This window comes from Eurytemora carolleeae, unplaced genomic scaffold (assembly GCF_000591075.1).
Source record: "Eurytemora carolleeae unplaced genomic scaffold, Eaff_2.0 scaffold43, whole genome shotgun sequence".
NCBI classification, from domain to species: domain Eukaryota; kingdom Metazoa; phylum Arthropoda; class Copepoda; order Calanoida; family Temoridae; genus Eurytemora; species Eurytemora carolleeae.
This window is the reverse complement of record NW_019396029.1, coordinates 61,305-88,509: the sequence shown is the minus strand read 5'-3', so window position 1 is coordinate 88,509 and position 27,205 is coordinate 61,305. Positions and strand designations below refer to the sequence as shown.

The 27,205-nt window shown below is 32.8% G+C and overlaps 1 protein-coding gene across 1 annotated transcript; it reads right to left on the bottom strand.

The window, feature by feature from the left end:
- Nucleotides 1-276: 276 nt before the first annotated feature.
- On the bottom strand, nucleotides 277-26,444 carry LOC111695201 (innexin inx2). The gene is made up of 13 exons (XM_023464429.1): nucleotides 26,324-26,444; nucleotides 25,206-25,258; nucleotides 17,946-18,052; nucleotides 17,736-17,855; nucleotides 16,645-16,720; nucleotides 14,468-14,545; nucleotides 13,017-13,064; nucleotides 11,652-11,765; nucleotides 4,832-4,924; nucleotides 2,725-2,810; nucleotides 2,092-2,206; nucleotides 1,611-1,724; nucleotides 277-1,229 (listed from the first exon to the last, which is right to left on the bottom strand). Exons 1-13 carry the CDS (start codon nucleotides 26,352-26,354, stop codon nucleotides 1,017-1,019), a joined length of 1,248 nt encoding a protein of 415 aa, XP_023320197.1. The 5' UTR covers nucleotides 26,355-26,444; the 3' UTR covers nucleotides 277-1,016.
- Between the last annotated feature and the right edge of the window lie 761 nt (nucleotides 26,445-27,205).

The window sequence follows — 27,205 nt, the reverse complement described above, 5'->3', positions numbered from 1 at the left end:
AACATTTTGGTTCGCACAAAAAAGGCAGCTTTTAGAAAATTCAGTGTGCTTCACGCCTACAATTGTAAACCATGATTCTTCTTTAGTCTCAAACAAAACTTGGGAAAAATTTGGTTCAGCCGTTCTGACGCTTTTTCAGGAAAGCAATAAACAAGCCAATAAAATATAAAAAATAAAGATAAAAATCATGTAAATATTTAGGGTAAATAAGTTTTTTATTTAAAATAAAGAAACAAAAACAAGGTTTCATCAATAAAACAAAATATAGTATATACATATTTTTCAACGGTTTATTAAATGCATCTTTATTTACATCAACAGGGTTTACAGGGTTCAATAATGGTATATTATTTCAATAAATTAATCTTTATTTTATAACAATTTCAAAACATTTTAATTTCAGGCTGGAGGTGGAGATATTACACATTCATTTCATTTTTATTTTGATACATGAATAACTTAATGGGGGGGGGGGAGCACATCAAGGTTGTATAATAGGGTTGTTTACTCTCGATGAGCTACAACGTACGGAAAATGTCGTCTCCTAAGATAGATAGATAAATACCCCATATGACGTCGAGAGCATCGAAAGTAACCAACCTTGGAGCAGAAAAAGATCTTCTATTTAATCATCCAACCATAATAAATTTATTCATTATACAAAGTCACATTTTTGATGTATATTTTAAACTGGCTAAAGTTTTTGTAAAAATTAGAAATTAAAATGTACTGAGTATAGAAATGTGTATATATTAACACAATTGGCTTAACAAGATTAACCCTCTTTCTTTATCTTTATCTTAATTGGCTTGAAAACGACCGTAATAAAATTAAACTTTTTGGTTATTGTTTGAAACTTTCTTTTTATTTTTGATTAACTAATTTATAAATATCATAATATGTGAAATAAATTGTAAGCATAATTCGAACATCGCGCCATAATTTTGTGTTTTTTCCCTAAAATCCTAATGTATAATGTATAATGCAAACATTAACAATTTATTTTAATTAAAAATTTATCTTTCATTGCTTTCCGCATCCTCTACTGCGAAACATTTCCGTTCTCGAAATGTAGTTCCGTTTCCGTCCCGCCAATGATGATGCGCCATTCTTGATTCTCCGCCATCCCTCCGCCTCCCTCTCTCCTTATTCCCTTCCTCTCCGCCAAGGCGGATATCTACCTCACGAATCCAAGCGGTGAACTGCCGGTCATCAAGATTTCGTTTCACCTACAAATGGAAAAGTGATTTTCACAAAGCTAGAGCAAAATGAAATGTGAAATTATCCCTTTTGAGAAATATCTGAGTCCTCTGGTTAAGATTTAATTTGGGACAATAACAAAAGCATTGGCGAGACTATAGGAAAGGGGGTAAGGCCCTCCCCAACCTTCATTCTTATTTGTATTTCCCCCTACTTCCTAGAAGGTTGAAATCCCAAATTTAATTTTCAATAAAACGCATTTTGACTTTTAAACTCGTCATTTATCATTGAGAATTCATTTTAAATTGAGAGTCAACAATTCGTAGATAAAAGTTTGATATAAACGACGAAATAATTTATAAAAAGTGAAAACAATATTTTTCTTCGATAATAAAATTTTCTAGATCTACCTGAGTAATTAGGAACCAGTCCCCTAGCCAACACTTTTTTATCACTCTCTTCAGAACCTTCTCATCTTCCATAACATAGCTTATATCTGTAGACTTGAGGAATGCAATTCGGATCTAAATAATCATTTATCTAAAATAATAATGATTAAAGGGACTGTGAGCGAATTTTCAAGTGACCCTTGTATGCAACGATGGCAATTCCCGATTCACAACGGTACCCTTGAAACTGTTATCTTTCCAATAATGTAGAAGACATGGTCGTTTTCTAGGTTTAAAATTGTTTCACTCAAATAGTTCCTATATTTTTTCCTGCAGAAGAAATGCGCAAGTCACTTTTGTAGAGAAACCACAATTAAAAATAGTAATTTTTCAAAATTATAAACATTAGTATCTAATTCATTCTTGATCAGATCGGGCATTTTATCTAGTTTCTCACATCTTTAAAAAAAAATAAAGTTAGACTACAAAGTACATATATTACCTGTGCGACTAGGAGTGTAAGAACTCTACTGATCAATGTAAAAACTGCCAGGAAGAGAAGAGTAAAGAACCAAAACCATTCAATCAGGAATATTTTATCATTTACAATATTCAAACTGGAAAACAATATAAACATCTGTTTTTTGTTCAAAAATGTCAGAAATTCAAAATTTCAAAAATTCCACTTGGTAGCGCAAGTTTTTAAATTTTGATAAGGCTCCAACAAATTTTGTTAGATGACAATTTGACATTTCTCAGAGTGAAGGGAAGATAAGTATTTTTTTTCATGCATTTATAGAATAATGATTCAAATATTCAGAGATACGTCCTTCTGATTTGTCAATATATATTAAGGACATTGCATAGATGGACTTTTCGTAGACAAGACATTGCATGGAAAGGATTTCATAGACAGGACATTTCATATACAGGATGTTTACTAGATAGCACATTCCAATGGATTGATCTAATATTTTGAATTGATTAAAATTTCGAAAAACGGTTTATTTTGATTAACTCAAAATAATTAAACAGAAATGAAATAAACTAAGTGGAAGACATGTTGTTTTATTATGTCCAATCTATATTTATCCATGAAGTTAAGAACTAAATTAGTTTAATGTTAATAATGTTCCTGAGTACACACAGCGCATGATCAACATTTACTGTTCCAGTCAGAGATCCAGTTGGGAACTGACAAGAGGTAACAGTTGGAAACACCTAGATTATAGATACAGTTGGGAACTGACACGAATGAACAGTTGTAAACACCTAGATTATAGATACAGTTGTGAATATATATATATATATATATATATCCCCTCCCTTTATTATATTTTCTTCTATCTTCAATGTTCAATTTTCATCCATGGGGTAGAGCCTGGTTCTGTATAATATATAACTAAATAATTTACACCTAGATAGATACAGTTGGGAACTGACAAGAGGTAACAGTTGGAAACACCTAGATTATAGATACAGTTGGGAACTGACAAGAGGTAACAGTTGGAAACACCTAGATTATAGATACAGTTGTGAACACGTAGATATATACAGTTGGGAACACATAGATATATACACTTGGGATCACCTAGAAATATACAGTTGGAAACACCTAGATATATAAAGTTGGGAACACCTTAATACATACAGTTGGAAACACCTAGATAGATACAGATGGAAACACCTTGATACATACAGTTATGAACACGTATCTTAGATAAAATTGGAAACACCTAAATAGATACAGTTGGGAAAACCTAAAAAGATACAGTTGGGAATACCCAGATAGATACAGTTAGGAAACCTTAGATAAACTTGGGAATACCTAGATAGACACAATTGGGAACACACAAGTACCTAGATACAGCTAAGAAACCTTAGATACACTTGGGAAAACCTAGATAGACACTTTTGGTAATACATGTATAGATACAGTTGGGAACACCTAGATATATACAGTTGGGAATACCTAGATAGATACAGCTAGGAAACCTTAGATACACTTGGGAAAACCTAGATAGACACTTTTGGGAATACATGTATAGATACAGTTGGGAATACATGTATAGATACAGTTGGGAATACATGTATAGATACAGTTGGGAATATATGTATAGATACAGTTGGGAATACATGTATATATACAGTTGGGAATAAAAATCTTTAGGATTCAAATAAAATAAAAATTGTCCAATTTTTAGAAAGAAAGAACAAGGCATGTTGCAGAAGCAAGTATAATAATGTAATATGTAGATCCATACAAACATATATATATAAAAAGTATAAATGAAAAACACAAAACCCAGATAAAATAAATCGAGGACTTTGATGGTTGACAATAAAATAAGGAGAATATGGAGAATGTTAATAGGGAAGTAAGAACTTTATAGAAGGAATATTCAGATTGGTATAGTTTATGTATAATGTATATCTCTCTATATATATATATATATATATATATATATATATATATTCAGATTGGTATAGTTTATGTATAATGTATATCTATATATATATATATATTCAGACTGGTATAGTTTATGTATAATGTATATCTATATATATATAGAAGGAATATTCAGATTGATATAGTTTATGTATAATGTATATCTATATATATAAAGTAGTAATCTATGTTTGTCTGTTTTGAATTATAACTCGTTAAAACCAGGAGAATATTCTTAGCCTAGTGGTTTAAAAATTCTATGTTCTGATACATAAAGTTAATTTGTCTCTTGTTTTTGGCATATAGGTGAGGGTAGTTGAAGGTTTATGTTTATTGAAACACCCTGTATACCTGACATATAAGTGAAGTTAGTGGAAGGTTCATGTTTATTGAACCTACCTGCATACCTAACATATAGGCGAGGGTAGTTGAAGGTTCATGTTTATTGAACCACCCTGTTTACCTGGCATATAGGTGAGGGTAGTTGAAGGTCCATGTTAATTAAACCACCCTGAATACCTGATATTGGTGAGGGTAGTTGAAGGTTCATGTTTATTGAACCACCCTACCTGGCATATAGGTGAGGGTAGTTGAAGATCCATGTTTATTGAAACACCCTGTCTACCTGGCATATAGGTGAGGGTAGTCGAAGGTTCATGTTTATTGAACCACCCTGTACACCTGACATATAGGCGAGGATAGCTGAAGGTTCATGTTTATTGAACCACCCGGTATACCTGACATAAAGGTGAGGATATCTGAAGGTTCATGTTTATCGAAACACCCTGTATACCTGGCATATAGGTGAGGGTAGTTGAAGCCTCTGCTCTGCTGGCATAATGAAATATCCGATAGTATCAATCCCCAGTTTATAAAACATGCCTGAAAAAGGAAAATAATGACAAATTTTACAAATTTTTAAAGGGTAAAAGGGACTGTAGACGCAATTTCAAGTGGAACCCCCCCCCCCAAATAAATGCTACCATTTACACCTTCATTTGAGGCAACAATTAGGAAAATATCGTCATTTTTCTGTCAATTTTCAGATTGAAAAACAAAGATATCTTAATCATAGTTCCTTTGATAAAAGACTAGATAAAAGATTAGAAATGAGAATGGGGGATGATGATTTAAACGGGGAGGGTCACTTGAAATTACGTAACAGTCCCTTTAATTATATGATGAGTCGCCCCCTCCCTTTATTATATTTTCTTCTATCTTCAATGTTCAATTTTCATCCATGGGGTAGAGCCTGGTTCTGTATAATATATAACTAAATAATTTATTAAATATTAAATATTTTAATTATACATTGTTCAATGCTGTATAAACAAAATTTGTATTCTCCATGGATCTTGTTTTTATCAAATAAAATAAAAATTTAAATTGGTTCAGCTGACGTCGTCTTTGCATTTTTAAACGTCAATTAAACAATGAAATTAAGCGTGTATTATATATAAGATGTTTGTTTCATGTGAGTTTTTAATGATCTACATTCTCTGTATCTTTTAAATCTATAAATATATTAAATATTGATAATACCAGGAAATTTCTTGTTAAAATTGTGATATAATGATTAAACTGAGTCATCGGCCTGTACTTATACATACATAATTCTTTAATCTTTAAGCACTGCATTGTACGATTCTAAAGCAACTAAGTTCTTTCCACAAATCTTTAAAACCCTTTATCTCTGCAACCAGATGTCGTAGAATTTTGGATAATTCAAGCTTTGTATTCTGTTAAATCAAAGAGTCAAAGTTTGGATATCAAAGGTTTACACCATCAGGTTTTAAAGTCAATAGAAAGTTTTTTTGGGCAAGAACTCGGGTCTTTTATCAAAAAGACTAAATTAGAATCCATGTAATCCAAAACTTTTATTTGTCCTTTGTACCCCTCTTAGATCAGGTTGCCGTGCCTACCTTTAATTTATGAAGAATAAAGAAGAATTACAAAAATCTTGAAAATCTTAATTACTGTAATTGCTGAGTTTCAGTTTGCCAAATCTAGCGATACTTTGGATTAATTTATAGACACCATTTATTCTAGACATCTTGGACAATTAGACAACTATACTATTCATTCTAGAAATATTGGACAATTAGATATCTTGACATGGACAATTAGACAATTACATCATTTATTCTAGACATATTGGACAATTAGACAACTATACTATTCATTCTAGACATATTGGACAATTAGACAACTACGCAATTCATTCCAGACATTTGGGACTAATAAACAACTACACTAGACATCTTGATTATTCTAGACATCTTGGCCCTTGGGTGATTTGACAAATAGACCATTCATTCTGGACAAATTGGACAAATAGACAATCACGCACATTGTCCGTACCAAATCATACATTTTTCTAGAAATATAGAAACTATGATTTTCTTATTTAAAAATTGTATTTGCTACAGTTTTCTTGAATCCTAGATATTGGACTGTCCACAACAGCATTCATTGTGCACTGTGCTTGAGGGAATCCAAGATGACAGCCATATTACAATTTAATTTTGATTTAAAACTGGATTTTACAAGTTTGCAGTTTATTCGGGATACACATATCAAAATGATATCAAAATACATCTAGATGTCTCTGACATAGGCGATTTCAGGGGGGGGGGTGACAGTCTATAACCCGCCCTGAGTGAAATTAGGGGGGTGTACCCCTCCCTGGATTTTTACAAAGTCATTATTTCGAAGGCTTCTCTCATATATGACCACCGACAGGTTGGTCAACCTGGCCGGGAAGAATGGCGATGCACTCAAAGAGGATTACTTTAATATCGGACATCATGTGTTTTCAATGCCTTTATTTCAAGCGGCCCAAGAAAACTAAAATATCGTAGATTGGAAGAAAGCAGGATAATTTTTTATTTTTTTGTAGTTTTGAACAAAAATTCCTTTATTTACTTTGAGCCTTCGTACGGTAAACTTTTTTTTTAACTCTAAAAATAAACATATGTAAAATACGAGCATTATTGGGTCTGTCCTAGAGAACGATTTTTGNATTTAGGGTTAGGTTAGGTTAGGTTAAGACACTTTCTGGGCCGAGCGCTGCGGCTACGGGTTAGATTAAGTTAAGATCCACTTTCTGGGCCGAGCGCTGCGGCTAGGACAGGCTAAGGGGCTGAGCGTTGCGGCCACATGTATTACATTTAAGATCCATGTACAAAACTGATAGGAGGGAAGGGGGCCCGGGGGGCGGGGTCCAAAAATTGTTCCCTAGGAATATACTACATTATTTATTAAGAGGGGGTGCGAGGCATGGATGCAAGGATCGAAGGGGGGGGGGCAGGGACAACGTAAAACATTTATCATTAAAAGGTTCAAGCTGCGTGTGAATACATGCATAAAACTAATATAAAACCGTGTGAATACATGCATAAAACTAATATAAAACCGTGTGTATACATGCATAAAACTAATATAAAACCGTGTGGCTAATTTTTCTCCGTCAACTCATGATTTTACAGAAGAAAAAGAAATAAAAGCAAAATGTCCTCCTGCAACACATTTCCTTCAGTTCTCTATGTGCAATTCATAGAAATATTATTTTTATATTTGTAATTACTTCCTTCCAACATGCATGCAGCATCAACCACCCATTATACCCCTTCCGTCCCCCCAGGTTCAATATTAACCCCCTTCTCCCACTTCCAACCCCTCAGGTCCCCATAAACCAACTTGCAACACTAACCCCTCCTTCCAATCCCTCCGACGCGGTCCAACATGCACCCCCTTCTGCCTTAACAACCCTCTCTCTGTGTCTTCAACCATCCTTCTCCCTTTAATTTTCCTTTCTTCCAAGCACAGGAATAATTTCTTCTTTTAATCCCCCGCCTTCGTTTTCTCATTTTTTTCCCTATTTTCTTTTATTTCTACTCATCCACCGAATTCAGCCCCCCTTCCCCATTCTGAGTTTCCCCTGATCCATGAATTCTCGATTAATTAACAATATATTTTCTCGTCTATCCAAGGGACGAAAGATTGCCAATAAACTTGCTCAACAAGAGATTTGTGTCATTTTCAAATCAAGGATATAGAATCTAGAATCTAGAAATCTAAAGCCTAGAACCTAGAATCTAGAATCTAGAATCTAAGACCTAGAATTTAGAGTTTAGAATATAGAACCCAGAATCTAGAACATAGAATCTAAAATCAAGAACCTGTAATCTAGAACTTAGAATCTAGAACAGAATCTAGAACCTAGAATCTAGAACCTAGAATCTAGAACCTAGAATCTAGAACCTAGAATCTAGAATATAGAACCTAGAATCTAGAACCTAGAATTTAGAACCTAGAAGAATCTAGGACCTAGAATCTAGAACCTAGAATCAAGAACCTAGAATCTGGAACCTAGAATCTAGAATCTAGAACCTAGAATCTAGAATCTAGAATCTAGAATAGCTATTCAATGTATTTAATGAATTTACTATGTTAATACTTATGAAATATATTCAATATAATTGATCTTTCTTATCTCCTGCGATCATTACAAAAACAATAAAAGTTCTAAAAAATAATGGGAAAAAGTTTATTTATCTTTTCATAAACATTTGTTCTACATTTCTTTCATTTTTTTCAACAGAAAATCAATTGAATCGTCTGATTTCGATATAACACTGCTTAAGTTCAGTTTCAATGCTAAATCTCTTACATAATCTTCCTAATCCCAATTCCTCCCCTGATCAAAGCTCCTTACCGTGCGGTATTTTGAATAAATAAATCTGCAGATTAACAAAAGATTAAGATCAAGCATTGATCTCCATATCCACAATACAAGAGTTCCTAGGTCAGAAAAGATTAGATTTTTTTCATTTTTGTTTCATGCCTTTGCAATTTAGTGTAAATAATATGTGTTAAATAACTTATTAAGTATATATTATACTAGCTTGGGAACCAAGCGTTGACAGGGTTACTCATACTCCCGCCGTTCATTCGCATATAAGTCGATTTTAGCCTGGAAACTAAATTTTTGCTTTTAAGGTCGATCCACTCAACTTCGACTCTCAAGACCAAAACAAGAACATTCCAGTAATTCAAAATCAAAATTTGAGGCAAATTGGTCAAGGTGCTCATAAGTTAACACATACAAACAAACGGACAACCAGAGATTAAAACTCTATATATAATATGTAGTGTGTAAAGGACATATATTATTCATAATCAAAGAGAAAATACAGGAAAAGAGATTATCTGGATAGATTAGATTTGGACGAATAAGACATGTAAGTACTCTCCCTGCAGCGAAGTATAACGCAATGTTTCGGATATTTAATGATATAAGAACGGAACTAGAATGCAGTTGGTAAGCAAATTTAGGTAAGATTATGAAGAAAAAAAAAGGGAAATTATAATTAAAAAATTTCTCTTATTTGATTTTTAGAATAACGTTATTCATAAAACTAGCCTTTTATTGCCCCTTTTCTAACTTTTAGCTGGTTGCTATTCAATGTTTTCTCCATTCTTCAAAAAAAACTAAAATTTTACTGGAATTTTCTCTTTTCATGAATTTTCAAAATAAGATATATGTCGACATTTTAAATTTGACTGTCCATAAACCTTCCGTAGGGTCATGTAAGTTGCCACAAAAATATAGGGCCCGATCAGTGCATACAAACAAACAGGCAGAAAACGAAAGTATATATATATTTTTTCATGTTTCGGAGACTATCCCTGTAAAGGAAGAAATATAATCTCTGCAGGAAGGAATACAGTTGCATTATTCCCTAATATATCCTTGTCAACCATTAACTTCAAGACCCCCCCCCCCCTCCATGTAATGTCGTCTTCAACCTAAAAGCTCCTCTCGGAGACGAGAAACCAAACCAAACAATTTCAGCCCGCCTCTCTTTGTTCTCCGACAACGGAATATAAACACTTTTATTAATTATGAACCACTTCAAAGTTAAGCAAAGAATATTTTCATATAAAGAATTAATGACTCTCCTTAACATTTAATTGTCACTCTTTTCAGAAGTTTTAATGTATAAAAAAACGTCTTAGGACTCCCCGACAGTTTAACCCACAGATACTCAAATAGATCGTAAGAATCTTTTCATTATAAATTCGTAAACCATTGTAATAATTATTTATCATTATTCATTTCATTTTTTTTAGGAAATAAAGAGTTTTCTGCATTATCGATTTTGATTTGAGGGTTATTCCTTTGTCTATCTGTTCATCGTCAGAATCTTGTTCCTTGCCGACAACAATCCTACACTTAAAGTTTCCACAGTGGATTCGTGGAAGCATGTATACTCAAACTAGCGTGGCTAATGCCGTGACATGCGACATTTCATAAAAAGACATTTCAAAGATAACAAAATCATAGCTGGACATTTCATATATAGGGCATTTTATGTCATGTAACATCCTGTCTATTAACTGTCCTATCTTTAAAAATGTCCTGTCTTTGAACTGACATGTGTAATTTAAAGATAAATCATGTTTTATCGTTAATAATGTCAACTAAAAAGTTTAGACACATTATTATGTTTATATTATATTTATTAAATAAAAAAGAATGTAAATGCAAAAAAGATGAAGTTATGGGTTATAATGTATCAATGTATCCAAATGTGTAATACATGCAGTACGAAGCTTATTATTTTGAATATAAGAAAAATGTTTCAAAAAGGTGGATTCCCGAAAATTTGAGATTTTGAGGGAAAGCTTTGATTCTGAATCGATTAAAGCTATTTTAACATGTATCTACAACTTTCCCATTGGGTTAGAGTTGATTTAAAGTATGTCATCAAAACTTTAACCAAGGAATTGAGTTTTTGCCACAAATTCAAATTTTCTATTTCATATATCTTTGCAACCAGATGGTGTAAATATTCTAGACTATTTGATCTAACAGAAATTATGGCCTGAAATTTCAAATGTCAAGGACATCAGCTTGCAAAGATAAAGGAATTAGAAAATTATGGTTTGTGTCAAAAACTCAGTTTTGTTATTTCTCTATTAATTTTATCATTGACGCAGCGTAGATTGTGTTTGTTATGACAGATATTATACCAAGACTTAAGAGTTAAGTGCTTCAACGGAGTTAAAGAGGATTAAATATATAATCTCTTACTGCTTCATTCAAATATAACTAAACTAGACTACCACAGTATCCAATAGTTATAATCCGTTCTTGGTTTTTGAGCACAAGGACCTTTGAACTGAACATTTCCCACAAAAAGAACACAACAGCAACAATTTCGCAGTTTTTATTGCAGAATTTTTAAAATCGTAAAAATAAACATAATTGAATCCTGTCCGGTCAAAAACAAAAACATGTTAACTCCCCAAAAAGTTTAAATTGGTTTAGATCAATTTTTTAAAGAAAACAAACCATATCAACCAAAAAATATGCGAGGCTTTAGGGCCCCCTATCTAATAAATAATATTATTGATATTTTTAAACTATATTATTCTGAAAACCCTCGATCCACCGCATATTTAAACTGCTAAATAAAAACTTTTGTCTATTTTACTTAACAGCCCAAACTTTTTCTGCCCTGGAGTTAAATGGTATATTTTTACTTCAGCTTATTCCATTATTTCACTTAGGTTTTTATAGATAAAAACTTCTGTCCTTCTACTGAGAGAAAGAGATCTGTGAGATGTATAACTGAGAGCAGAGCGATGATATGGGATAATTCAACTATCAGATATTTGAGAAGATACCAATTATTCTGATGCAAGGTGTACACAAAGGCCTGGAGGTTGGTATACATAAATATCTTATTTTAATAATTTAAAAAACGATTCCTCGCCTCGAACTCTGAAACATTAATTTCTATATCTTTGCAATCTGAAGGCCAAAGTTTTGATATTTCTAACTTAGATAATCTGCTTGAAATATTAAAAGTCTACTATATAAGAGCCCGAGATTTAAATACTTCAACCCAGATCTTAATTCCTAAAACCGTGGTTTATAGGGACTGTAAAGGAAAAATGAAAGGGGGTATAGGCTGAAAGCTAATCACTTTAGCTCTCGATCGCGACTCATGTAAGTCATATCTGATGTTCCTATCTCGAGAAATTGAAATATAACTTTGTCAAATTTATACGAAAATTTATATTTATATACATTTTTGTATAAAAGTAGTAGGTTTAGAAAGATCAAATTCAGCAAATACGCAACCAATCTGAAAACGATGATATCCCAGAGAAAGCTAAGTGTAAATTAGGTTTACTTCTATATTTGTTATTTCTATTTTTAATAGATTTCATTCATAATATAATTTATACGTCCGTATTACTTGACCAGAAATTCCACCAATGGCAGTGCAGTAAAGTGGTCACGTAATACAAGCGGAGACACGTGACCAGTATACTGCTCTGCCATTGGTGATAGTTCTGGTCACGTGATTTAAGTTTAAGATTTTCTCAATTTTACATATATGAACTTTCGTATAATTTTAACACAGTTTTATATCAATTTCTTGAGACATGAACATCAGATAAAACTTTCATGGGTCTCGACCAAGAGCTAAAGTGATTAGCTTTCAGCCTATACCCCCTTTCATTTTTCCTTTACAGTCCCTTTAAGGCTTATCTTAGACCCGACTTAAGAATCATCTGACAACAGCTTGTGTGATGATGTGATCGACCACTGTCACAGCCCTTATACTTATTATACTATTCTGATTCCATTTCCCTTTCCCTTTCCATTTCAACCAATGAAAATCCATTAAATGCAAAATGAAACCCAACCTTGTACTGTGAAAAATTAGTCCCTAAGCTCAAGTCTTAAATTAGTCTAGATGGCAGCTTAGTCTTGCTTCTTCTTTCACTGATTTTTTTTAAATCACGGGCTCAGGTTGCAAAGATATGTTGATTAGAAAGCTATAGTAGAGGAAAGTAAATAGTCTTTTTATAAAATGATTTCATTCAGAGCCTAAAAAAAATTAAGAAAATTCTTAGTCCCATAAAAATTAATAATTTATATCTCATGTCAGACCTTCCTCGATAGAAACTCTCCATCTTTCAATTTCATGATAGTTATCTCGAACCTGTAATACATAATTTCATGATAGTTATCTCGAACCTGAAACAGATAATTTCATGATAGTTATCTCGAACCTGTAATAGATAATTTCATGATAGTTATCTCGAACCTGTAATAGATAATTGCATGATAGTTATCTCGAACCTGAAATAGATAATTTCATGATAGTTATCTCGAACCTGTTTCTTGATAGTTATCCCGAACCTGAAATAGATAATTTCTTGATAGTTATCCCGAACCTGAAATAGATAATTGCATGATAGTTATCCCGAACCTGAAATAGATAATTTCATGATAGTTATCCCGAACCTGAAATAGAGAATTTCATGATAGTTATTCCGAACCTTAAATAGATAATTACATGATAGTTATCTCGAACCTGAAATAGATAATTTCATGATAGTTATCACGAACCTGTAATAGATAATTTTATGATAGTTATCTCGAACCTGTAATAGATAATTTTATGATAGTTATCTCAAATCTAAAACAGATAATTTCATGATAGTTATCTCGACCCTGAAACAGATAATTTTATGATAGTTATCTAGAACCTGAAACAGATAATTTCATGATAGTTATCTCGACCTGAAACAGATAATTTCATGATAGTTATTTCGAACCTACTTACTTCCATCGATTTTTTCTTAAAAGAATAGTACTCTGGTTTTGGTGACCAAAAACATTATCACTGTTTACACTTGTTTAACTTTGGAATGGTTTAATAGATAAACAAGATGATTACGGAAAACTAAATTACAGTTTTTCTTAAAAGACTCATTCCACTTTTCGAATACAAAAAGGGTAGAACACATCTAGATCAATTTATATATATATATATATATATGTAACAAGGCACTTCTATTTATTTATATATATTATTTGCAAGAATTGAGCTAACTTTGCTAACCCTGACAGAGACAAAATTTGTGTGAGACCTGAGATGGAACTTAAAGAATTTGAGCCGCGGTTTAAATCTGCCAAAACCCGGTTTAAATTAAGCGCCGGCTTAAATCTTGAAACATTTGATACCATTTTAAGTGGAACCAACCATATTTAAGCCGCGGCTTAAATTTAAACCGCCGCTCAAATTCTTTAAATTCGGCCACCGGCGAAGTTTTGTTAGAATTTTATCTATTTATTCATTTAATATTAACTAGGCTTCTAGGGCGTTTTGTGTCAAATTTCGCTCTTTACTTTGTCTCTTGTTTACTTATTAAACAATAAAGAAATTCGCAAATTTATCGATTTTTTGGTGGATTTAAAAATTTTTGGAAGGTAATCTTTAAAAATTTTGGAAGGCAATTTTTAAAAATTTTGGAAGGCAATTTTTTAAAAATTTTGACCATGCAGAAACCTTCCCTGTGAGGTGCCACAAAAAGTAAAGCATAAAAGAACATAAATTACCTCGATCAAACAAAGACTTCTGACCCTACCCCCTTCAAGTCCAGACCACAGTCGACTTGGAACCAGAAATATAATTGCCTGGATTAAAATATTATTAAACTGCAATCATAAGGTCATTAGAGTAAAATAAGACTTCAAACAGTATCATCATGATTTGTATTTGAAATAATAAAGTTTCAGCTGGAAAAATATAAGGTGAAATAAAAAATAGCTTGAAATTACTTGATCTGAATCGTATTGATTGTATTTTAATCTATTAAGTAAAAGTGTCTCTAGCTACAGAACATTGATGTAACCCCTTCAGTCCTCAAATGGACCGGAGTTAAGCTCAGATTGCAAGTAGTCCGGCCTATAAGCATGACAGCTATTAGCTCCTTTGTATATAGCTATAGGTCGGACAGAAAGTGGTGCGGATTTCAAGTTGCCTCGTGTTTAGTGTATTCAGATTTGTCCGTTAAAAGATGCCATCCTAGAAAACATGTTTCCAACGCATGTTTCAAGGCATGGAAAAGCCAAGCCACCGTTGACCCCGATTTCTATTTAAATTCAGGCCAATAGGCTTGATCCACAAGGGAGCAGGAAATAAGATTTGCCAGGCTAAAGCCAAAATGGAGTTGTAGCCCTCATGAAGAACCGAACACAGAAAGGTTAATCCGTCATATGAGGCGGAAGAAAGGCGGAGAATCTGTCAGAGAGCTTTGGCTTTATACAAATTATTAGTATCGATCATAAGTGGTTTATACTGTAAATATACTTTTTCTCTATACTTTATAGACTTATTAACGTCAGTTTCAGGCTTTAACATTTTTTCAATTCTGACCAATTTTAATTGGTAGCAATAAGGTCATTAGAGTAAAATAAGAGTTTAAACAGTATCATCATGATGTAAGTACAGTATTTGAAATAATAAATTTTTAGATGGAAAAATAAAAAATGAAATAAAAAATAGCTTGAAATTAAGTGATCTGAATCATATTGATTGTATTGCTATCTATTAAGTAAAAGTTTATCTACAAAACACAAAACTGGGATGGCTCAAGAGATCTAAAGAGCAATATTTCCTAAAAGCATAGTATTGTACCTGGAGTATTGGGGAAATATAACCAAATAGCTTCTAGTACTACAATAGATGGCAAGGTAAAATTTGAGCACTCTCAGTACAGCTGTATTTTTACGTCACAATGACAATTCTCAGTTTTTGTGTCCGACAAAATTATTAATAACAGTGATGATTTTACAAAAAAAAGTTTTTATCTTACAATAAAATATGTGCAATTTAATTTGTTCTTTATTTTCTGTTATACATTTTTTATTTAATCTTGGAAAAAAAGTCAACTGCTGTGAGAATTTTTTTTACTTGTTATATTTGTCACTTGTGACGTCATGTATATTTGGTTGATTTCTGTTGCCACCTATTGTACTTGATAACCTATTTGGTTCTTTCTTACTGTAAAAAGTACCTAGAGAATCAGGAAAATATTAATGTGCTTTTTCTTACCGTAAAGAGTACCTAGAGAATCAGAAATACTGTAAAGAGTACCTGGAGAATCGGAAAAATATAAACTTGTTCTTCCTAACTGTAAAGAGTGCATGGAAAATTAGGAAAATGTAAGCCTGTTCTTCCTTACTGTAAAGAGTACCTAGAGAATCGAGAAAAATAAACCTGTTCTTCCTTGCTGTAAAGAATACCTGGAGAATCGAGAAATGTAAGCCTGTTCTTCCTTCCTGTAAAGAGTACCTGGAGAATCGAGAAAAATAAACCTGTTCTTCCTTGCTGTAAAGAATACCTGGAGAATCGGGAAATATAAACCTGTTCTTCCTTACTGTAAAGAGTACCTGGAGAATCAGGAAAATATAAACCTGTTCTTCCAATTGCTGTAAAGAGTACCTGGAGAATCGGAAAAATATAAACATGTTTTTCTTGCTGTAAAGAGTACCTGGATAATCAGGAAAATGTAAACCTGTTCTTCCTTGCTGTAAAGAGTATCTGGAGAATCGAGAAATATAAACCTGTTCTTCCTTACTCTAATAAGTACCTGAAGAATCATGAAAATATAAACCTGTGAAAAGAGTGCCTGCAGAATACATAAATGTACTCCCTATAGTTCAGAGTACTTGGATATATATTAACTGTTGAGAGAAGTAGGACATGAACTTAACCCTGCTGTAATAAGTACCTGGAGAATAAGAAAAACATGAACCCATTGGTAGAAAGAAGTATCAAGAGGAGGATTCTGATGCGATGAGCACAGTCTAAAGAATTTTTTTTTAAATGAAATAAGTTACCAAGTCAGATTGGAATGGAAAGGGAACATGTTGAAAGTCTTATCTAAACAAGTAATACGATAAGGGGAGTGGGAATGGTTTAAAGTCTAAAAATAACCTAATAACATGAGAAGGAGAGAAGAAGGGTTTGAAAGTCTAAACATAACCTACACAGGTTACATCAATATGATTATATCAATAAAATGAAGACGACTTTTTGATTTAATTTTGATCGTTAACAAGCTTTATTCGAAATACATACAAGTTTACAAGTAATCCAAGAGAAGCTTTTTTCATCGACAGCTTCTCTTGACTTTTATGTTTATGTGATTCCATGCTGTTCAACAACAGCTTGATATCAACTAATATTATAACCGAAAGTCGTCTTCATCGTATTGATATAATCCCATACCATAGTAAGATGAAAAGGGAAGGAAAAAGGTTTGAACGTCTGAAACTAACCTAGTAAGATGGGAAGGGGAGGGAGAAAGGTTTGAAAGTCTGAAACTAACCTAGTAAGATGAAAAGGGAGGGGGAAAGATTTGAAAGTCTGAAACTAACCTAGTAAGATGGGAAGGGGAGGGAGAAAGGTTTGAAAGTCTGAAACTAACCTAGTAAGATGGGAAGGGGAGGGAGAAAGGTTTGAAAGTCTGAAACTAACCTAGTAAGATGGGAAGGGGAGGGAGAAAGGTTTGAAAGTCTGAAACTAACCTAGTAAGATGGGAAGGGGAGGGAGAAAGGTTTGAAAGTCTGAAACTAACCTAGTAAGATGGGAAGGGGAGGGAGAAAGGTTTGAAAGTCTGAAACTAACCTAGTAAGATGGGAAGGGGAGGGAGAAAGGTTTGAAAGTCTGAAACTAACCTAGTAAGATGAAAAGGGAGGGGGAAAGATTTGAAAGTCTGAAACTAACCTAGTAAGATGGGAAGGGGAGGGAGAAAGGTTTGAAAGTCTGAAACTAACCTAGTAAGATGGGAAGGGAAAGGTTTGAAAGTCTGAAACTAACCTAGTAAGATGGGAAGGGGAGGGAGAAAGGTTTGAAAGTCTGGAGATAAGATTAGGTTCTAGTGGAGATGTAGAATGTATCCAGCAGAAAGCATCAATTGCTTCTATTTTTACACCGCTCCTAAATAAAATATGAATAAAATGGATGAGAATATTAATCACCTTTATACTTTTTCCAGCTTTTTTTCTTAAATTCACATCTTTAATTTACCTTCCATCAAAAATACAGTGTATTGGATCTCCCAGGTATTGTTTACAAGCAGTCAGCGCAGACAGAGAGGTTAATAATAGGACGGTCACTTCAGACTGTAATCTAGCCTAAAGTATAGAAGTATAAGTAGACAGTTTAGTAGGAGGTTAATAATAGGATGGTCACTTCAGACTGTAATCTAGCCTAAAGTATAGAAGTTTATAAGTAGACAGTTTAGTATAGGAGGTTAATAACAGGACGGTCACTTCAGACTGTAATCGAGCCTAAAGTATAAAAGTATAAGTAGACAGTTTAGTAGGAGGTTAATAATAGGACGGTCACTTCAGACTGTAATCGAGCCTAAAGTATAAAAGTATATAAGTAGACAGTTTAGTAGGAGGTTAATAACAGGACGGCCACTACAGACAGTAATCTAGTCTGAAGTATAGAAGTATAGGTAGACAGTTTAGTAGGAGGTTAATAACAGGATGGTCACTTCAGACACTAATCTAGCCTAAAGTATAAAAGTATAGGTAGACAGTTTAGTAGGAGGTTAATAACAGGATGGTCACGTCAGACTGTAATCTAGCCTAGAGTATAAAAGGTATAGGAGGTCATTCATAGAACAGTAACTTAATACTTCAAAATAAATGTTAAAATTAATCAGTCTTAAAAGAGGTCAATAATAGGACGCTATTGATAAACTTGTGAAAGCTAGACTGTATTAATTGGGAGGATAATATAAAGATGAAATAATGAGAGAAAAATAAACAGGAAAATTTAAATAAATAATAATAAAATAATAAATAAATTTTATTCAATTTTGAGATTATTTTTATCAAAAAAGTTTACTTTAAATTTAACTTTCTGTTTTTTTTGTTTCAATGCAAAGAATTTGACTTTTCTTCCCAAAAAAAAATCATAGGTTTCCACCAGTACTTTCTTGGATTTTCACAAATATTTACCGATCATTTTGTAATTAGCATTGAGAACTCAAATAAATGATTACTGAATTTGAAAACTAAGGTGTTTCCACTATATCCAATAAACTTTTTTTTTCTTCTGTTAGATAAAATAAACCAAGTTTGAAATTTCAAAGGTTTACAGCATCAGGTTGCCAAGATATAGGGATAAAAAGAGTTTGAGTTGAGTTTGTGGTAAGTCCAACCTTCTTGTGTAACGTGTTATCATTTTATCTTGTATAGATATGATTTTTAATGTGATTGTAACTAATACTTGTTTGGTTTCGGTTTAAACTAAGGAAATTTAATCTCTTGAATTTAAACCTCAAACCCGAATAAGTAAAAATCTCGGCAAAAACATATTGTCCAGTTTAATAAGACAAGACAGTTGCATTTATAGATAATTATTCATGTACAAACCAAAAGATTCAACCTAATAGAGATGTCAACCATAATGCAACGTAACGTAAAATCGTTTTTGTACGTTACGTTACAATAATAGGAAACGTTTGGATATAGTCTAGACAACGTGAACATTCAACGTTAAAGATGTAGGTGCTTTTACCTTATTTTAACGTTAAACGTAAACATTAGACGAACATACACCTAATGTAAGCGTTTTAAGGAAACGAAGCGGTATTTATCTAGTAATTGCAACATTTTTGACCATAACGTAAACAAACGTTTTGCTTTAATGGGGAGCTTGAAAGTACAACGTTTGAAAAATCAATTGTGATTTGATTGCACATCGTAACGAAAGGATTTCTATTTCAAAGTTCAAGTTTTAAAAAGTGTAACGTTGTAACTGAAAAATGAATTTCTGTTTATGAAAACGTTTTGAAACGTTTTCCCTAGTATTATAATGAAAAGTTCAACGTTTCAGAAACGGTTTATTAATTAAATAATCAGGAAACGAAAGTTTTTATACAGATTATAAATTTGAAGAGTGTAACGATTAACACTAAAAAAATGTAATTCTGTAAATCAAAAAGTTTCATAACTTTTCTCTGAAAACTAAATTGATTAGTCTAACGTTTGATGAAAATGTTGTTTATTAAACGTAAGGTTATGAGGGCTGAGTTTTAATTTCAAAAGTGTAACAATAATTCTGCAAATCAAAACGTTTCAGTACGTCTCTCGTCTATTAATGTTAGAGATGACTGATGAATATGACAGCAAAGACTAATGGAAAGACTAATTGTTTTTCATTTAAAATTTACAGGAAATGAGTTCGTGCCACACACTCTAATTTGTAATCTCTCTTTGCTACCCGATGTCGTAGACCTTTGATATTGAAATGGTGATTTTTGGAATTAAAATATGAAAGGTTTAAACCATCTGGTGGGAAAGAAATAAGGATTCGAATATTATTAATGTTTCTGTGATATTAAATGTTTTGATTTGCCATTGTTCAATGAATCCCCCAAAAACTCTGGAAGAGGAAGATGAGAGTTAAGAAACAACACAATTGCTGTGTTTCATGTTTATTTGACTATTTGAAATCATAACTTCAGTTGGAAAGGTTCATATTTTATGTTGAAAAATCTAAAAATGTAGATACTTATTAAAATTTATCAATTGGAAAATGCGTGTTAGGTTTTATTCATCAATAGATTGTTATGAAACTTAGAATGGAATAGAAAACTTATTATTCTTAGAAACGAAACGAAAAAAAACAGTTGTAAATTATGTACCGAACAAAGTTTATCACAATAACGAATCGATAAATTGTAAACTAAAAAAAGCACCGTTTTAGAAAAAAAATTCTAAAGTTATTAAAGATTTATTATGATAAAACGTTGCGTCAACAAAAAATATTCTTTGCACTGAAATGCATTGCAACGTGCAGAACTTTGTCTAAATGACGTTTTTTTTACCTTTTTCACCTTGTAGTTTTCAAACCAAGTGAAAGTGTAACGTAAGGTCTCTGAAAATATTTACCTTGCATGAAAGTGGAACGTTAAAAAATTGTAGTTATATTATACTAAAGCTTTTTCAATGCATAAGCGAAAGGGAACTTTATTTTGCTTAACAACATTTATTAAAGCTCAACGTTGTATATGGTATTCAAGCGCAGAAAATTTATTACGTAACGTTGGTCTATCCCATAAAATGTCATAATGTGGAACGTAACGTTTCAAACGTTTATACTTTTTATGAACACTATCGTAACGAAAGCTAAAATAAGAAAAAAAGCAAAACGTTGACATCTCTTCAACCCAGCTATAGTAAAAAATGAAGGTTGATTAAAGGGACTGTAAACGTAATTTGAAGTGACCATTGGTTGAGTCGCATTTATTATTTACAACGGTACCCATTAAATCTTTGTCGATCAAGTATTAATTAGATGCCAATGATATTGTTTTTCAAACTGTTTATTTTCATTTTCACTGGGGAAATTATCAGAATTTAACACTTTTGGTCAGGGTCAGGTTTCAAGGGTAACGTTGTGAATTGAACCTCTTTTAATGGTTATGTAGGGTCACTTGTAATCTCGACGACAGTCCCTTTAAATATAAGAAAGGAAACCGTATATTATCCGAGTACACAAGTGTCTTTATATACAAGGATACATTAGAAACACTCTAATTGTATATTGAGAGACACTTACTCCTATATTAAGATGGGGGAGAGGAGGGTAACACTTTTGACCAAAAAATAAAAGAAAATTTTAAACCTTTAGGTATTTTGTAAAAACTTTTAGTTCAAAGTATAGCTTAAGCACAACACACAATGATACTAAAAAGATTTTTGGCGATGTATACAATTCGTACTTTTTTGTTTAACAGCTTAACCCAATCACGGTTAGGGGGGGTGTTTTCCAACCCCCCCCCCCCCTGTGGTTTATTCTGAACAAATTAAAAATGGCTTACTTCTTCACTTTTTTTGAAAAGGCTTGAAAAATGGATATAATAACATGTGTCTTATGTTAATATTTAATATAAAAGTAAAAAATTATTTTCAAAAATTTTTTCTACATACTTTCTGAACTTTTTAAAAATCCTCCCTTTCACTCTAACCATTAAAGTTAGAGGTCCACTTTTTTTTAATAAGCAGGCCTTGAAAAGTTGGACTAGGGACATGTTTCATACTCCCCTATATCAACTTAAAGGGCAAAATCATAGGGGTGGAAAACAACCCCCCCCCCCATCTTTAATCGACAAAATAGCCCAATCGGGATAGGGTTAAACCCTACACTCAGCGGTGTATACTGTACAGAAAGGTACGTTATAGTGTATGTAAAGTGTATGTACGGCATATGTACACTGTACACTATACAATGTGTAGAGCATGCCAAATCAATGTTTAATTAGAGAATATATATATTTCTAGTTTGGCAGATATTGGTTGAAGATATATTAGAATTGGCTCTGAATTGAACTAAATGTGTGGACCATATTGATTCCATCACGTTTCTAATAAAGTTCAAACATTTCTCAATCGTTTTTATAAAATTGAAAGGATATTTACATTACAAAGAACTTCACTCTTGCACTCCATTTTATTTAAATTTTATAGGATTTGCTGCTACTACTATGGTTAGCAAGAACTGTTGTAAAGATAGTTGAAAGGGAATCTTCCCATTTAAAAATGTTGTTTTTAACCAAACATAAGTTGGAGAGTTTATCGTAAAATTATTCTTATTTGACGAAAATTCAAATTGGACCTTACAGTTAAACAGTGTTTTTTAATAATGATAGTTCTCATTAATTATATTTCTTTTATAAGAAATGAAACAACGCAAAAAAATAATCTCTTGCTTTTTGAAAGGGTGGGGGGAAGCAAAGCGTTCAGAAGCTTTTTAAAAAGGGTAGCAAAGTGCAGCGTCCATAATTTCTTTCTTACATATAGAGTAGAGCAAAGCGTCGTTAATTCCTAGTCTTCTTAAATAGTGGAGCAAAGTGTCCCTAATTCCTAGCTTTTAAAAAGAGTGGAGAAAACTGTTTTTAATTCCTAGTTTTTATAAAGAGTGGAGCAAAGTGTCCCTAGTTCCTAGCTTTTATAAAAAGTGGAGCAAAGTGTCCCTAGTTCCTAGCTTTTATAAAGAGTGGAGCAAAGTGTCCCTAGTTCCTAGCTTTTATAAAGAGTGGAGCAAAGTGTCCCTTCCTAGTTTTTATAAAGAGTGGAGCAAAGTGTCCTGAATTCCTAGCTTTTATTAAGAGGGGAGCAGTTTCTTGAATTTCTTTCTTACATACAGCGGTGAAAAAAGCTTCCTAAGTTCCTAGCTTTATAAGAAAGGGAGCAAAATTATCCTTAACTTAATAAAGAAGGAAGCAAAGCGCCCTAAATTCCTAGCATTAATAATGAGGGGAGCGAAGACTAATGAATTCTTAGTTCTTTAAGTGATGAGTAAAGCGCTATGAATTTCTTTGTATTTCTAAATAATAGAGCTTGCTCTAAATGTCACTCTGCTAAAATTAGGGCGCGAAATGCCATGAATTTCAAGCTTTTCTAAAAGTTGCTACACTGAAAAAGATTCAGGGTCGATGGAGGACAAATTGATGAAATCTGGATTGATTAGTCTCCTTGTTCTCCTTGTTCTACTGTTCCAATGTTCCACTAGTTCCACTACTTCCACAAACATCATTTATCAGCTTTTTTACAACTTTACCACTTAGTTCTACAATCTTAATCAGGAGAGGGACCAACTCCGGGGTTAGAAACTTAATCGTAATTTTCATTAAACATTTTTCAAGTATTCAAGGTATTATCAGAGACGTAATTTTAAGTGTCCTTTTATTTATAGTGTGGCATCTTCGATTGACAACGGTACCCTTAAAACAATAAAGAAGTCATGTAGGTTTTTTAGGTTTATTATTCAATTGTGGTTTCTCTATAAAAGTGACTTTAAGATTTATGCAACAGAAACAATGGAGAAATTATGAAGAATTATATAAAAACGATGAAATCTCCTCACGTGAACAGTATTGGGTAGATAAAGGTTTAAAGGGTACTGTTGTGAATCCTCCTACACGTGAACAGTATTGGGTAGATAAAGGTTTAAAGGGTACTGTTGTGAATCCTCCTACACGTGAACAGATAAAGGTTTAAAGGGTACTGTTGTGAATCCTCCTACACGTGAACAGTATTGAGTAGATAAAGGTTTAAAGGGTACTGTAGTGAACTAGCATGGATGAAGGATTAATTAAAATTACCACAACAAACAATCTTGATACTTAAATATTCGTTACACATTGTACTTGTAAAGGGAATACCGTTAAACAATTTTGTATTACAGTTTTTGTTTTGAAGTTTTTTTCTTGTTTTGAAAATACCCCAATTTCTGTTCCTGATTGTATTGTATGATTTATTCTAGATTTAACATATATTTTATACAGCCCAGGGCTAGGCCAACAGCATTACATTCCAATTTAAAGTTAATTAAAGGGATTTTATTTACCCCTCTATTTAATTAGGACAATGTGCGATTCACAACGATTCCCTTTAAACCTCTATCATTATTATTATTAGTATTACCACGGTGGACTAGGGTCAATTTGAATTCGAACCGGACCGGACCCCTTGAACCAGCTTTGTGATGCACTGCAAGTACCGGCCCAACCCTATTCTTTACCAGCTTGGTTTCAACTTTGATGGCGCGGCCAGACTTCTTACCTTCTTACAGTACCTATCATAGGCCCTTTTTGACCAACCTCACTAGCTTAGTTTAGTGTGATATACTCTAAACTAAGCTATCCGAAGAAAAAGGGGAAAATGATGAAGATAAAGTAGTTAAAAGGTGGTGAATGTTTACATACAAATTTTCCAATTCTTGGCATTCATCCTTGATTTGACGAAGGTTTAAAGAGTACCGTTGTGAATCGGACATGTCACTGTATACATGGAGGGTCACTTGAAATTATTCTAATTCACAAAAGTTTCCTTTGATTATGACAATCTATTCATTTTCGATCGGATACTTAAAAACCTATGGTCATAGCTTCAGGATTTATTTAGTACGCATAGGTGAGCATGAAAATTGCTGAGATTTCTTTATATTGCCTTTATGTTTCATCAATATATCATATCATATTTTCTTTATGTTTCATCAATATATCATATCATATTTTCTTTATGTTTCATCAATATATCATATCATATTTTCTTTATGTTTCATTAATATATTATATACCGATGCAGCAAGGTTAAGCAGCCTATATAGCAGGCACCATTGAAAATTCTTTTTGAACTTCTTTAATTAAAATATCTTAAAACTTGTTGATACACATAAGTTCAGAACATACAAAATTTAGAACAATGAAAGGTTTAACGTTTTTGACACTAATATGTTTCCTAATTTTATTAATTTTACTATTACCTGTGGAGTATCTATAGTTAGCTTGTGTTTTGATCTGAACCAGCCCCGTACACCTAGTGCAGTACATTATTAGTAGTCTTTGTTTACAAAATTGTCCTTTGCAGTTTCCGGGAGGAATGAAAGCAAAACTAAGCAGCACTGATTGTTTACTTCTCTCCCAGAAAATGCAGTACACTTATTTTAAACAAAGATAAAGGGTTCCTGGTGTGTCTTTCTTGCGAAACATCATCTTTATCTTCTTTTGATTTTAGGCCAAAGGAACTGGTTTTTTGTCACAAACTCAAATTTTCTAATTCCTATATCTTTTCAACCTGATAGTGTAAACGTATGATATGTCAAACTTAGATTTAGAGCTTAAATTCATATGAATCTTTTATATAATGCCGTTAAAAGGCCTAAAAGTCTTATTTAGAAAATTGAGATTATATTCATAAAATACATCATTATTCACAACATTAAAACTGATTAATTCGGGCATGTTCACTGTACACTGTACAGCCTCCTTAAAACTGAAACCTAATAGTTGATTGAAGAAGTCTAAAGATTATTAATCTTCGGATTAAGATATTGTTGGATAAACAGCTGATTGAAGAATTCAGAGAGAGTAAATTTGACTTAATAGTTAAAGACCCGCACCCCTGACGCTTTAGTAAAAGTAAATTCAACCTAAAGTCTGACCGCGTCAACCTTGTTGCACCGGCTAGACCAATTGAGTGTCTGCTTTATTTGCCCAATGTCCGGGCGATACAGTACACACTGGGACCGGAAAGGTTGACCCAGCTCGGAAATTCAAATGTACTACGGATGCCCGTGAAGAGGATGCTCAAAATATAAAAAATCATATGTAACTAAATTAAGATTCAATCGGTACTTTTTTTCATTCCGAGTTCTATATCCCTCAATACTACCATATACATACAAGGAAATTGACTTATTTCAACACTTATTTTTAATCCCTTTATATTTGCTACCCATATATTATTGATGTTTCAAACTATGAATTCTGTTAGATCAAAAGGTTGAAAATATAACCATCAGGTTGTACATATATAGGTGTTAGAAAATACTAGTTTGTGCAGTAAGAAATTTGTAATTTATATCTATGATAAAAATCCCACCTGAGACTGCTTCAAAGAGAGCACCAATCATTTTAAATCTAACTATGATTTATCATTGAATTAAATCATAGGAATTGTTTAAAATTTACGGCAAATGGAGAAATTGGTTTATTAAAATTAATGTACAATACTTAATATAAGTTATTTAAAAAGACTGTAGACGTAATTTCAAGTGACCCTTTAACGATTAGAGTTATATTTTTTATCTATCGCCAAAGTAATTATTTTCTATATGCGTGTCTCTATGCTAAAAAGTGATTTGTGCAAGAAAAAGATTCACATTTTTTAAAATAGCAGAAAGACACTATTTTCCTCATCTCTGCTCAGATGAAGGTTTTTACTTATAAATGGGGAAGTTCACTTGAAATCACGGGTAGTTTCCTAGAAAACGATTTTTGAACCTCCCCCCCCCCCCTCCATCCACCCCACCCTGCTCTTATCAATTTTGTACATGGATCTCATATGTAACGCGTAGATATAATTGGTCATGTGGCCGCAGTGCCCAGCCCCATAGCCTGTCCTAGCCACGGCGCTCGGCCCCATAGCCTGTCCTAGCCACGGCGCTTGGCCCTCTATCCTGTTCTAGCCGTAGCGCTTGGTCCCCTAGTCCGCCCTAGCCGCAGCGCTTGGCCCAAAAATTGCCTTAACCTAACCTAACCCTAAAATAATAAAAAATAAATAATAATAATTTTGCTGAAAAAAGTGGTCATGAACAAAATTGATAGGAGGAGTGAGGGGGGAGGGGGTCCAAAAATCGTTCTCAAAGACAGACCCGAAATTACGTTTGTAGTCCTTTGAATTACAGAAAAAACGTATTTAACAATAAAGAAATAGATAATTTAATAAACACATCTAAATTCCATCATGCTTGTTTATAATCAT